Source organism: Labeo rohita, unplaced genomic scaffold, assembly GCF_022985175.1.
Source record: "Labeo rohita strain BAU-BD-2019 unplaced genomic scaffold, IGBB_LRoh.1.0 scaffold_224, whole genome shotgun sequence".
NCBI classification, from domain to species: Eukaryota; Metazoa; Chordata; class Actinopteri; order Cypriniformes; family Cyprinidae; genus Labeo; species Labeo rohita.
The window spans coordinates 61,578-76,603 of NW_026128484.1; the positions used below are offsets into that span (position 1 = coordinate 61,578).

At 33.7% G+C, this 15,026-nt stretch overlaps 2 protein-coding genes across 2 annotated transcripts; one reads left to right on the top strand and one right to left on the bottom strand.

Moving 5' to 3' along the window:
* Nucleotides 1-1,323: 1,323 nt before the first annotated feature.
* Nucleotides 1,324-3,798, bottom strand: LOC127159525 (C-type mannose receptor 2). Its single transcript, XM_051102331.1, has 4 exons — nt 3,747-3,798; nt 3,298-3,654; nt 2,178-2,525; nt 1,324-2,012 (listed from the first exon to the last, which is right to left on the bottom strand). Exons 1-4 carry the CDS (start codon nt 3,781-3,783, stop codon nt 1,651-1,653), a joined length of 1,104 nt encoding a protein of 367 aa, XP_050958288.1. The 5' UTR covers nt 3,784-3,798; the 3' UTR covers nt 1,324-1,650.
* A 4,176-nt stretch (nt 3,799-7,974) lies between these two features.
* LOC127159520 (uncharacterized) lies at nt 7,975-10,819 on the top strand. The gene is made up of 6 exons (XM_051102329.1): nt 7,975-7,993; nt 9,043-9,295; nt 9,378-9,523; nt 10,179-10,455; nt 10,557-10,698; nt 10,808-10,819. Exons 1-6 carry the CDS (start codon nt 7,975-7,977, stop codon nt 10,817-10,819), a joined length of 849 nt encoding a protein of 282 aa, XP_050958286.1.
* The last annotated feature ends 4,207 nt before the right edge of the window (nt 10,820-15,026 follow it).

The window sequence follows — 15,026 nt, forward strand, 5'->3', positions numbered from 1 at the left end:
AGTACATCAAAACTATGATCTGTGATAATTTCATTCACAATAACTGCTTTGGGTGCAAGTGATCTAATGTTTAGAAGCCCAAGCTTTAAAAATGGTTTATGTTCATTTATTTTGCATTTTTCTGGTTTAATTACGATCAGATTTTTCTAGATCCTGCATTAAATTTGTCACTATTCAAGGAACAGACACAGTCTTTATAGATTGGACAGTGCAAGTACTATCATTTAAGCGTTCAGAACAAAAGCCATCATAGCAGTTATTTGAGAATTCGCTTACTAGTCAAATGGAGCACAGAAAAGCCTAGGACGTTCCCAGAAAAGATTCCATTTATTAACAATTATTCCAGTTCCAATTATTGTTTCTGTGTGCTCTACTGTCTACTGTATTAAACCATGCCCCTCTTGTTACCTGAACTGGTTGATCTATAGTGTCATATACATATCTATGTATACAGTCTTATACATATATAAACATATATATTATATGCTACAAATGAATATATGAAATTGTCCCAATTTCTAATATGTTTCATAAATGGCTGTGCAAATACTCACCTCAGAATCTTCATATAGTTATAAAGAACACCAGATAGACTTAACACTGAAATATTCATTTCTTCATTAATTACTTTGCTTTCTGGTCTTGAGAAAAAGGGGAAACTTTACAAAATTAGTGTCATTACATAAAAGTAACTGCACACAATTAGTGTTGCTTAAACTATGTTTATGCATAAACCTATTGAATAATTAATAATTTTGGGTTATTCAGGACAATGTGGTTTTAAATAATAGTGTTGCTGCATGTAAAGAACCTTTAAAAAAAAAAAAAAAAAAAACATTTTAGAGTGTAGCTATTTATATTATGTGAGCATTAAAGGGTCCAAATAGCAAAGGAATCTCTTTGTTTAGAGTTTTTTTTTTTTTTCTGATCTAAAAGTGTCCAAACATCAGAAACAGTAAAGCAGAATCAGATGAGTGTACAGACACCTGCATGACTCTAGGTGGCGCCATAATACAGTACACTCATTTACATTTATCTGTATAAGAACACCAGCTCTCCTTACACAATGTTATACCTCACTTATCTTCACTTCTGCCATTTGAAGAATAAATCAGATTTATTTCTGCTGAGACACAAAGAATATTCTTCTCAAGAGCTGCTGCTCACAGAATCACATTCAACCATTTCCAAAGATGATTATAATACATTAAAGTCTTCAAACATAAGAGAGAGAAGTAGCCACACCAGCATACAGAGATTCTTAAAACACACATTATTGAAATTTTTTTTTAATAAAAAGCAAAAACAAAATCATTTTTCAGTTACATTAATGAATTTAATTGTACATGATAAGAGCACATTATCATGATGAAACTGAAAGGAAAAAAAAAAACAGTATAAAGATTTTTTTTGTTTGTTTCCTCCTAATGATAAGTAAATATGATGCCCATATGAATCCTCATAAAATTAAATTGGTACACAAATGTCTCATAATTCTGAAGTTATTAAATAACAGAAAGTACATTTTGAAAGTGTCTGTAAAAGCAGTTCTGACTGATGAGGCTCTTAAAATGGAGCAAAGAGATCAACAGAATATCAACAGGAAACACAAGCATTTGTTATATTAAATGTAAGTATATCCATTCACTCTTAATATCTGCTGCAGATGAAGTTGAGTTTGTCAGTTTTAGGACAGCTGATCCAGTGCTGATCTCCTCCAGACTGAACTGCTCCAGATCTCACTGTGTGTTCACAGTCCTCCTCTGATGTGCCGTTCCCTGGAGCCCAGTTCTGATAGCACACGGTCTCTCCACTCACCCAGAACCAGATGCCCACAGTGCAGGAGTGACGTAAACCCAACCACACCGCCGCAGTAGACGCCCGTTTAACCACATTCATCACCTGCTGCTGAATCTCTTCTGAATGAACCGAGACCAGATCCACATGATTCTGTCTGCAGTATCTCAGAGCTTCAGACCACGTCAGATTCTCTGTGATCACAATCAGTTTATCTGGAAACAAAACAAACCACAAGCAGAAACTAGAGAGAGACTGATCAAAAACAACATGCAGAACAAACACTGTGGATGAATTTGTCATGTCGGACATGTAGCGTGAACTTTAAGAGATCTGGAGGTGATGGATGGATTGTGTGTGTTTTGTGAGGATCTACTCACCTTCATGACACACAAAAGGATAATGATTGGTGCAAGAGATGTCATTCCATCGTCCCTGTGTGTTCAGTTCAACAGCTGTACAGTCTTCAGCACGATTATAATTATCAGGTTGACCAGACCTCCAGTATCTGAATGAGGAGTTACTCTGATCTGACCACTGCCATGAGTCTCTGAACAGACCGATCCAGACATGTGATCCAGATAACTGTCTATCACTAATGAACTGCTCAACCTGTTGATTCTCATTCTGGTTTCTCACACTGACCAGATCAATGTGATTCTGTCTGCAGTAACTCTGAGCATCTGTCCAATTCATCGTCTGATTTCCAAGGACGAGTCCTGTGTTTGCTTTAAGAAAAACAAAAGCAATGCTTAAGTATCTTTCAAACACTTTAAAAATGGATCATTTAATGCAAATGTGCTGAGCTTATAGTTGAGTTTATAACTGACAGCTTTAATGGCAAGTAATTTGTACCATTACAGTTTGTAATATGGACACATGCTGAATAAAAGCAGATAAAAGTGAGAAGTGTGGCTGTGAGGTTGTGTTGTACATGTGTATCTCTATCTTGTATAAATCTAAATATATATGTAAAGCATGAGAGGTTGAAGAAAAATGAGTTTAAAGGAGAATGAAAAATAAAAAGAAATAAATAAATGAATGAATAATATTTATATTGTGCAAATGATTTTAACCTTTATTTAAAGAATCATCAAAACTTGTAAGAAATGTTTTCAGTGGATTACAAATGAAATTCAAGATATCAAATATGATTAAATATGTCACAGAAGTTATTTCTCACTCAGCTCCTTAGTGCGTTTGATTTGGATTTATTTCACATTCTACACTGTAATATTATGAAATCTGACATCTAGACCTGGTAGATTATAATTTGATCTCCTTTATTTCTGTTTATTTTTAGTTAACAATAGCTTGTCAGATATGTCTGCCCCAACATTAACATTATTATAATAATAATATATTATTATTATTATTATTATTATTATTAATTATTTTAATTTATAGCATTCACATTTTTTTTTATTATTATTATTTATTGTTTCATATGAAGTATATTTTGTTAAATTAATGTTTATTACATTAGGTGTTTGTACTCACTGTTGTTGCAGATGAAATGTCGGTTATCACTACATGGCAAATCATGCCATTGTCCATTTAACATCATAGCACAATCATCTCTGCCTTCTGGTTGTCCAGTAGCCCAGTTCAGATAGAGCGCAGGTTCACCTGAAGACCACTGCCATTTATCACGACCCGTCTTCTGCAGCCCAATCCAGACATACTGAACACTTCTATCATTCACACTCTTCTTCAGTTCGTTCATGTCACTCATGTTGTCAACAGTGGCCAGATCTGTGTATTTCTCTCTGCAGTATCTCTGAGCTTCAGTCCAGTTCTTCTTCTCATTTATAAAGTGATACTGACGCTGAACACATTCAGATACGGAGCAGAGAGCTGTGAAAGAGAGGCTTTGCTTTAATGCTTTTCATAACAGGATCAAACCAAATGAAACTAGAAACTATAAATAAAACCACAAACACACTCACCAATGAGAAGAAGAATGAAATATAGAGTTTGAGCCATTTCTGAAGAGGAAAGATATAGATAAACTCAAATATCAAACATGCCTAGTTTCATTTTGGTGAAACATGATTTCAGTCACGGATTACAAGCGTAATGAACCATGGTGGGGCCCAGGGGGTAGGGGGATTCGCAGAACTACATTTTAATTTTAGAAACAATTGGCTACTAATAGTATTAGTTAGATGCCAGATATTAGCCTATGTATTTTATTTTATTTATTTTTTAAAGCTATGACTCTTGATAATTGATTTTTAGAATAATCGATCACGGTTCTCCCACAATTCTAAAAACAAAACATTAGTAAAGTAATTAGCAAAACAAAATAATATGTAGGCTAATTTACTTGTGTCTGACAAAATGTTTTATTTAATGTTATAAATGAGTCTGTTTATAAATGTCCAAAATGTTATGAATGATTCAGACATCAAATACATTTTAACAGTCACTGGTCTGTATTTGCAGAGTAACATTAGTTTCAAAGGTCGTTAACACTTTACAATACGTATGCACAAATATACATTAATTCATGCTTAATTAATGCACAGATAATCACGAGTTAATGTATAAATCATGAAGAACTAAATCGTTTATTAATGATTACTACATCAGCAACTAATGAACATTCTATATGAATCATAGATTAAGTAATCAATAAATTGTTATTAGTTAAATGTGTCATGATGCATTAATTCCCTAATAACTCATTTTATTAACTAATAATGTAAATTCATATGTTAATTACCACAGTGGTCAAACCTATTTATTTCATCTTCCAGTTGTCTGCTTTAAATACTCATTAGTTAATGATTTGCAAATGTATCATTATGTTGTGACTTTACTTGTTGAGGCACAGAACTATTAACTAATTGTTAAGTAATATGTGACCCTGGACCACAAAATCAGTCATAAGGGTACATTTTTCCATTGATGTTTATTGATTTGCGTGATTTGGGTGAGATACAACTATTTGAAAATGATTGAGGGTGCAAAAAAATTAAAATATTGAAAAATATTTGGCTGAACATTACTACAACAAAAATATTTTTTTGTATATTTAAATCTGAAATCTTCTGGTGCAAAAAAAAATAATAAATAAATAAAAAATGAAAATATTATTTTTGGCTATTGCTACAAATATACCTCACCTTTGACTGGTTTGTCCAAATAAAATATAGAATTAGTCAGTTAGTCATTACATATTGCTAATTTCAAAAATTAATGTTTTGATAAAGATATTATTTTACAGTTGAGGCACATGACTAACTAACTAATTCTAAATCCATAACCACAATTTACATAAAAATTAATTAATAGTTTGGAACAACAAGAAAGTCTTTACTTATTTTAATACAAATAAAACCCAAAAACATGATTTTTGGTAACCACAAATTAACCATAGTTTAACCCATAGTTTAACCATGGCATTTGTAGTAAAACTATGGTTATAGAAATGATAATTAATGTGCCAAAAAAAACATGGTTACTACACTTTTACTATAATAAAACCATGGGTAATTTTCATGCTTCCAAGGGGAAGCCTGCTTTGAATTTGAATATATCATGCAAACTTTATGACAAATGTCAAGAAAAAAAAAAAAAATATTTGTTGCAGAATGCTGAACATGATCATGATCGTGGCTTGTCTTGGAAAAACAAAGACAGTTTGATGTTCATTTTAGGAGAAGTCAGACTGCAGGACATGTGCCAAATCGGAGGTCAAATTTAATCACAGCGGTCATTAATCAGCTGTCAGTGAACATTTCAAACTAACGATCAAAGACTACAGATTTTAGTCTAGAATCTGAAGAATCTTTTAGGATTTGCAAAATTGGTCTCAGACGGCCAGATAGTGGCCAGAATCTTGCAGTGTGAGCCCAGCTTTAACAGGAAAATATATGCACCACACACAATCAATAAAACAATATACCTCAAGTCATATTCTAGATAAAGAATGAACATGAGTTGTTCTTACCTTAGAGTTTGTGTGTTTCCGTCCTGACTCTGATGTTTCTGTCTGCAGCTTCAAACTATGTGATTATTAGATCTGCTCTGTCCTCATTCAGCACGTCACATCATTTTTTTATTGCTCAAAAACAAAAGGCTTTTTCATTTTTCTTCCTCTTTCACGTATATGTCAGCATATTTATTTGCATTGTTCATTGTGGCTGTAATTCTATGAAAGTGTGTTAATTTGAATGTGGTTGAGACTGGAGCAGGGTCGGCACCAAGATGGGGAGATTCAAGGGTCTGTATGTTCCATAATGAAGTATTGCATTTCCATAGCGGCTTCACAGGAAAAATCCACCTCAACATTTGCATTTTCTCCCATGGTGTTTTTTTGGCACCTTGGAAAACGACAGCATGTATGTGTGTATATTTATTTAGTTAGTTTGTTGTTACTTTGTCACTTTGTATTTTCGGGTTTTTAGTGATTACACTGTATATATTTGTTCACGTCATCACTCATGGGCTTTTGTATACGTCTTCGGGGCTGATAAATTACACCTTGCATGTAAGTGCTATTGTCGGTAGAGCAATCATTTTTGCATGACGTCACACAATATTGTACATTTACAAGTAAACTACCACTACATCTATATTAGTATACATACTGCATACATACTGAACTTCACTCAAGTATATTCATAAAATCAACTTGAGTATCCTTGAATCACATTTTCTTAAATCTTTTTTCCTTCACTTAAAGATCATCCTTTTAGACTTGAATTCATTGCCTTTCACACTGAGTAATGGTTCTGACGTCATACCTGCATCACTCTACTACTTTTGCTTTTGAAAGCTGTATGTCAGATTCAACCAATGAGAGTGTTTGGGACGGGCCGTCTGTGTTTGGAAGACCTGGAGCCGTAAAGCTGTTTGCAGCACATCTGTACAAATTAAGTACTGCAGATAATTAATCAGTCAACCAATCAATCAATAAAAGACAAATGTGTTAATAGCCATCACTGGGGCAGTACCCCAAGGTACAAAAGCTAATAGGTATATCTTTGTACTTTATTCCCTAAATGGTACATATTAGTACCTAAAAAGAAACCGCTGCTTTGTATATGCAAATGTACAAAAATAGCACACATTATTACTGCATGTTTATTACAAGCAAATATCAACATTAGGCTTTTGCTCAGAAAAACAGTGTGATTGTGTTGTTTATAAACTAACCTTGGCTTCAGAAATAAATGTCCTGAAAGGAAGAGACTTAAGATCCAGTTATGTGTGATTGTTAACTAACATGTGTAACTTAAACTACTATATTCTCTGTGTTTGTAAAAGAAAACACAGCAGGTGCAGTGAAGAGAGAGATGGGTGAGTGTGATATAGAAGGATGGGAGGAGAGACAATGTGTGTCTCATGTGATGTGCATTTAAATGAGCCGTCCGCTGTAAAATGTATAAAACTCAGTCTTCATCCTAAAAAAAAATGAGTGTATGTATGTAAATGGTTTGTTTGTGTATGTAAATGGTTTGACAGTCTTTATGTGTCAGGTATGTGTTTCCACAGAAATATGACCTTATCTGATATATTTCCAAAAAAAAAAAAAAATTTAAAAGAAAAGTATTAAAAGGTTTAGCAACATACTATACACAGTACATTTACATTTAATAATTTAGCAAAACACTTTTATCCAAAGTGACTTACAAATGAGGGCAATGGAAGCAATCAAAACAACAAAGAGCAACAATATACTAGCAGTAAAGGCACAGCTCATGTTCTGGAAAAAGTGGCGGATTGAGCTTTGTCATTAGCATTTAAAGAGACATGCATGAAAACAGTGTGTTTTCTACTTTACTTAAAATAGGCTTTTTTAAAAAAATATATAAAATAAATGATCTGTGGGTTTTTTTGAGCTGAATAATTTTAGGGACATCTGAGACTTATATTACATCCTGTAAAAAGAGGCATAATAGGTGCCCTTTGAAACACTCGTTTGGAGTAAAAATATGTTGTTATTCGCATAAAGTGTTGTACTTGGATGCTGTAGTAAACTAAATTTGTAGTGCAAAAAACTGATATCATGACAATGATATAATTTAATTTAGATGATGCTTTCTTTATTAGCAACAATATCAAAGTGAATTAAATCAAAAACATATTACAGTCATTCAACAAAACCTGGTTCTCTGAAAATGAATTCAATCACTTGTTTCCACAGGGGTTTTATGGATTGAGGTTATGGCAAATGGACAAGAAGGTAAGAATCATTCAATTTTTTGAGATGTTTGTTCTGTTTTGTCTGTTTGAACTGATAAATATAAAATTACTTGGAAATTTACCCCTTTAGTAAAGCTCTGTTGCAGTTTGATGTTACAGTCCCTGAGACCATTTATTATTATTATTATTATTATTATTAACAGCCAATATTTCCCTTGAAAAAAAGGTCTCTAAGAAATATTTATTTATTCATTCATTCATTCATTCATTCAAACCTCATAAAGCACATTGTGCATCCATTTACAAAATAATTCAAATCAGTTTTCTGGACAAATGCTCTGTTAGAATGCATTTTAAAGTTTGCATGAAATGAAATTTGACTCACTGTGTTTTGCATGCATGTTACAGGTCTTGACAGAATTAAATTCAATTACACAATTCATCCATGTGCACATTCTTTTTTTTTTTTTTTTGATCTTGTATTGTTTGATCAAAATGTCAAAACTGGTTCTTCAGGTGAAACAACAGACTTGTTCTCTCTGGTGATGTACTGTATATAGATCCTCCGATCATTTAGTGCACCTAAATTTCCACCCCTGCAAGCTTGTATTTAGATCCACCTCCACTTGCCCAAATGTAAACATCCAGTCAACACCTGATTGTATGCATTGTACCAAGTCCCTATATTCATTCTTTGTCAATAATCTGTTTCACTCAAATGTACATCACAACAGAAAAGAAAAGACATGTCACTTCCAGTTCATTGCAACTTTAAATTCTTGTCCAGTCCTTATATCAGATTATAATGGCAATCACAAACCAATCAGGGCTTGATTAGATTATAATTATATGAAATAACAAATGTTGGATATCTGATCAAATAAACAATGCTCATTGTAGGATCATTCCTTTGATCCATTCTTCATTGGCATTTGTTTGCAATTCTTAATTTCTAAACCTGTGGTAGACATGTTGCTGATGAGGAATAATAAAGATGAATTCAGTAAAAGCTTTCTGCAAACTCTAACGCTTGATGACAATAAAAAGATGGTGATTCTTACTGGCCATTATCTCTGAAACATTTTCCAGAGAACGCAGCACTGTGGGGCAAAACTAGTCAGTCATCAATTTACTTAGACTCTATACCTGAATTGGCTCTTGATGGATTGTTAAACTCCTGGACCCACACTAACTCTGAGACCGACCCGTGGTGGAGAGTGGATCTGCTGAAGGTTTACAGAGTGAACAGAGTCACCATCACTAACAGACCGACTAATGGCTTGAGGATTAACAGGGCGGTGATTCGTATCGGGAACTTCCTTGACATTTACAACAACACTGTGTGAGGATATTTCTTTGACTGTCTTGGTTAATATGACTGCAGGTGAACAGAAACATATAACTGATGATCTTTCTGTCTGTAGATGTGCTACAATTTCTACTCTTGCGGACGGTGCTACAGACACTTTCTCATGCGGTGGGATGAAGGGACGTTATATGATTGTTCATATTCCTGGAGATCAGAAGATTCTTAGTCTTACTGAAGTTGGAGTCTACGGGTATTTGGCAGGTAATTGAATGCTGTAGAGAACTTTTTAACATTGAATGTAATAAATACTTTTTAAAAATGTCTAATAAAGACATAGTTTGCCAAATCTAAATAGCCATACTTTATTCATGCTCATGTCCTTGCAAATTATGACATTTATTAAACTACGTCAGTACTAATCCCTTTCATTGTACTTATGTTGTACCAAGATTATCATGACAAACAAAACGTGTCAGAATCATAAACATTTGTTGGTTTTTTTATAAAATGTGAGCATATACCATGACCAACAAAAAGCATGGAAAAAGCAATGTAGGAAGTAAAAAAAATGCATCAACTGTGTTAAATTTGCATAAATTACGATTTCCCAACACAAAACACAGTTTTCATTCCAAATGAATGTTTTGAAGATGAGAGATGGGTGTTGTAAAAGAGGGTTTTAGTTTTCTGACAGGTTGTTGAGGTACAAAGAAGTAATTATTGTGAATATAGTTGTGAGGGCATCGTTAGACACAACGTAATTGTGTTTATAATTTTGTTGACAGTAGTTGATGTAGAAATGACTCACTTCACCTCAAGTCATTTTTATATTCTTCACAACCACTGCAAAGTTTGTGAATTAAGATGTGTCATGTTTTGACACACGTGTCATGCTATTTCTCATAAATTTTATTAGGAAATGTGGCAGTGGATGGAGCCGCTACACAGTCATCAACATTTATGAGCTGGTTTGCTGAAAAGGCCATTGATAGTAATCGAGGTCTCCAGCAGTATCCGTTATGCTCATCAACCCTTAATGAGACTAACCCGTGGTGGAGGCTGGATCTGCGTGATGTGTACAAAATTAGTAAAGTGGTCGTCACTAACAGAAACGACTGCTGTGCAGAACAAATAAACGGAGCGGAGATTCACATCGGAAACTCTTTGGAGAACAACGGCAGTGACAATCCCATGTGAGAAACTTGAGTTTGACAGAATGAGAGACATTGAGCACAAATGTGAAGGATTAATGCAGATATGACAGTATTTCTATATTCTTTCTCTCTGTCTGTAGATGTGCTGTTATTCCTGCTATTCCAGCAGGTGAGTCCTACAACTACTCATGCGGTGGGATGGAGGGACGTTATGTGAATCTGATCATTCCTGGAGACATGAAGATACTCACTCTGTGTGAGGTGGAGGTTTATGGACAAGGTGTAACACTGCCACATATTTTGTCAACAAAACAGTAAGAAGCATTAATATGTTTTAATAAAAGCAACCTTCACTAAATCATACTACATGTATCTGTGTATCTTTGTTTAGGTCCAGTTTTAAAGAGATCATTTGTAAAGATGCAGTTTAACTCCAGAGTTGATTTAACTGACCCTTCAGTGAGAGAAAATGTTCTGAAAAAAACAAAAAAAAAAAAAAAATTCAACTGTTGTGAGTAAAATATCAGCAGCTCTCATTTGGTTTCCCTCTTTTGAAAAACAGACACTCATAGTCCTGAAGTTGAGATGCACTTGAAATTAAGTGAAGTGCTTACATGACTTTGTAGACATTTTAAGTCTTGTTGTGTGTTTGGAGATTTACATGAAACCTTCATTATTAGTGAAGATTTTACTGATCGTATATAAAATTAAAGTTGTTTCAGGAAAATCACCAAATACTTTAATAATAAATCGCTCCAGAGCTGCTTCATGAGGGATATAATGGCATTGTTTTAATCAGGGTTTACAGTGGTACGATAAAAGTCTCTATGAAGATTTGAGTGTATTGTTATATTTCAATCTAATCAGTTTAGTATGAATATGTTATTTTCAGTTGGGATCTGTTCTGGCTGACAAAGGATTCACAAACGTGACTCTACGTTGGTCTCAAACCCCTAAACGGGTGATCCAGAAGGTGAATGCTGATAAAAGTGAGTCTGTTCTCATAATTGTACAATAACATATGAAATAAGCTGCACAAATAGGAATGATTTTATAGGAAATAATTTATTTACAGGTCATTGTGGCAATGGAAAATAACACACTGGAAATCATCACTGTTTGTATTTCAGTAAATTTCTGTTTGTTAAAGACATTAATTCTGATTCTAAATGCATTGCCTGGAATTTCTTTATAATTATGATTACAATGAAATGATTCACTTTTACTTGCTTTCTTTTTAGTGTTGATTCACATATTTCAGAATTATAAAGCATCTTGTATAACTGTTTATTGTAAATAAAAATTTACAAAAAATAATTAAATAAATATTACATTTACATTCACACAACCCACAAGTGTAATTAATTTTAATATGTTAGTTGTGTATTCACTGTTGCCCCAGTGATATAAAAAGGCTGAAGACAGTTTATTCTATGGGAAAACGGTCAACATGTAACTTTATGTGTTTTGAAGAAAACTGGAGAACAGCAGGAAAATAAGGTGGCTTTACATGATGTGATAATTTTTCTCTGTCGTTTAAAATGTAAAAAAAAATAAATGCAACAAATCTAAAAAAAAAAAAAAAAAAAAAAAGACAAAGCAGAACAGATGCCGATTGATAACAAAAAAAAATTCAAGTATAAAATTACTGGATAAATGCATCTAGATGATTAAATCAAATGTACAGAATTTTTACATTTCCCTGGTTAATGTGGTTAATGAGTCTGTTCATAAAATCATCGACAGTAAAAGTGAATCTCAAACTGTAGTAGATGTAACACAACCGTCAAATATATAGTTCATTTGAAACACTGTCTAATGCAATCAGGTTATTTTTCCTGATTTATTTTCTAGATATTGTGTTATTTCCATTACTCTAATAAATGTCTGCAGTATCTCAGAGTTTCAGGCCACATCAGAGTCTCTGTGATCGGAATCAGTTTATCTGGAAACAAAACAAAATACAATTTGAAACTAGAGAGAGACTGATCAAACACAACATGCAGAACAAACACTGTGGATGAATTTGTCATGTCAGACATATAGAGTGAACTTTTAGAGATCTGGAGGTGATGGATGGATTGTGTGTGTTTTGTGAGGATCTACTCATCCACACAAAAGGAAACTGATTGTTGTAAGACCTGATGATAAATTTCTTTTCACTAATGAATTGCTTAACCTGTTGATTGTCATTCTGGATCCTCACACTGACCAGATCAATGTGATTCTGTCTGCAGTAACTCTGAGCATCATTTGAGCGGAGTAAATGAACCAAATCTTAAGGTTAATCAGTGTAATGCCAAAATCACTAAATAGAAATAAAGCTCATCTCCAAAATACAAACATATACAGCAAAGATAAATTATTATCAATCAATTAAACATAAATCAGACACAAAACAAAATTCAACAATTGAACAGTTTCTCAACCTTTAAAATAAGCAACCAGTCAACTGCAAACTCTGAAAAAAATCAGTCTTACAAATAAACCAAACCAATTAATAATAAAAGCTGATATAATTTAGCAAATGTACAGACAAACTATCTTGATAAGGAATCTCAATGTCAAAACATGTATAAACATCCAACAAGGTCTGTCAATTCCTGTAGTAAAGTGAAGGCGCTAAGTGTATGAATAGTAATTTTATAATTATCCCATAATTTTATACATTGTATAATAATCCCATACAGAAAAGTAATATATGACATTTATGTCATGAGCATCATATGTTGCCCTGAGTATTTAAACAAGGACAAATAAAAATTGCCCCCCATATTTTTTGATTTTGAATAATGACTGTAATTTGGGAACAATAAACATTATTTACAGATTCATTAGTATCACTGGTCTCACTATCAATGTTTTGAGGAAATTACCCTTGTTCAGCTCAGGTTCGTCAGCAGGGGGCACCCAAACTTTACACTACGCGTCAGTAGTTGATTTACAGAACGGAAGTAGTAGTTTGTACGTGATGAGTTTCAGTGTATACAGCGAGAAATGCTCCTTGTCTAAACCTGTGTTTTCACATCTTTCACAGGTGAGTTGACAATATTTATTGCTGTAGTGGTGCTCGGCGGTGGTGTATTCTTATAGAGCTAAAATTTATGCCTGAGATGTTAAGAAATGTCGACTTTGACCATGGTTTAGAGTGTCGTATCTAAAATGGCGGATGAGAACGTTGTCAATTCCACTGGATGCTAGTGGTTTTCAGTGTGATAAAAATGAAAAATGAATGCCTTAAATACATATAGTTAAGAATGCAAGACAAAGAATGATGAACTAAATATATGTATGGACATTGATTTGGTTGTGTAGTGACGTGCAGTCTTAGTTAAGAAAACATGTGTCTGTGATTACTCCTTAATGTCACAACCTCATTTGGCATCATTGTGTGAAATTGTTATGAATAAAACAGTAATTGTTTTTGGTGCATCTGGTATGTGGAAAAAACATAATAATGCAGCTTAATGCACTTACCAAAGTTGGAGCATACTTAATAGTCATTTACATGGTTATATTTATGCATGACTCGCTCATGTTAAAGGAGTTTGCAACACCGTAATGAAGTTATTTGTCATACTTTTCTTACCATACCACGTGAGAGTGGGCACCAAACACGTTCAGATCCATTTTGTTACAGTGTTTATGGATTTGCGTCAGGTATTTCTTGAGCGCTGAATGTGATACGAAGATAAGATGTTATTGTTTGTAGTACTGTGTTAAGATATCTGACATTAACAGAACAGAAGTAGTAGTTTGTACTTGATGAGTTTCAGTTTATATGCAGCGAGAAATGCTCCTTGTCTAAACCTATGTTTTCACATCTTTAACAGAAATAAATGTGTTAGCCCAAGAACGGACATCATCCTTAAAGGCGTAACACACTATGTTGTCTTATAGGACAATATATTATTATTATATACATCCTCAGGATATGAAATTATAAGTTCACACCATATATTAAACACTCATTACAATTATTTTAAATGCATATATTAAAAATATTTATTTGATGAATTTTTATATTGTTGTCACAGCCTCACCGGGCTCTTCCATCACTTGGAGCACTCAATCACCCCAATACTAATCAGCCACACCTGTCATGGATCACCTCATCACCCAGCCCAGACTATAAGAGCACACACTTCCCACCATTGGCGTAGGAAGCAAAATGAATGTGGGTGGGTCCTTCCCCTAAAAAGTTCATGTGACAACACTGCAAAGGACGGTTATTTAAACATGGTTCCAGTGGTGTAAATGGTAAAACAAATAATTAGTTTGTTTTGACGCAAACGACCCGAGTTCGCGTCCACCTTTTGCCAAAATTGGTCTTCTGCCTTTTCACATCTTATTTTACATCGGAAAGGCATTTGTTTTTAATAAAAATAAAAATAAAGGAAATAATCGAAAAGTTTGAATAAAGTGTCGGGTAGGTGTATCTGAGCAGCAGATACGCTCAGATGCTTTGTTTACTTTGCTGTGTTTTGGGAGTGCAGCAGGCACGAATAACTAGTGAAAACACAAAATGGAGTTTAATTAACATGCAGTGGTATAATGCAGGGTACTCTAAGTATACCCACTTCTTTATCAGTCGGCTTTGCGTATACCCA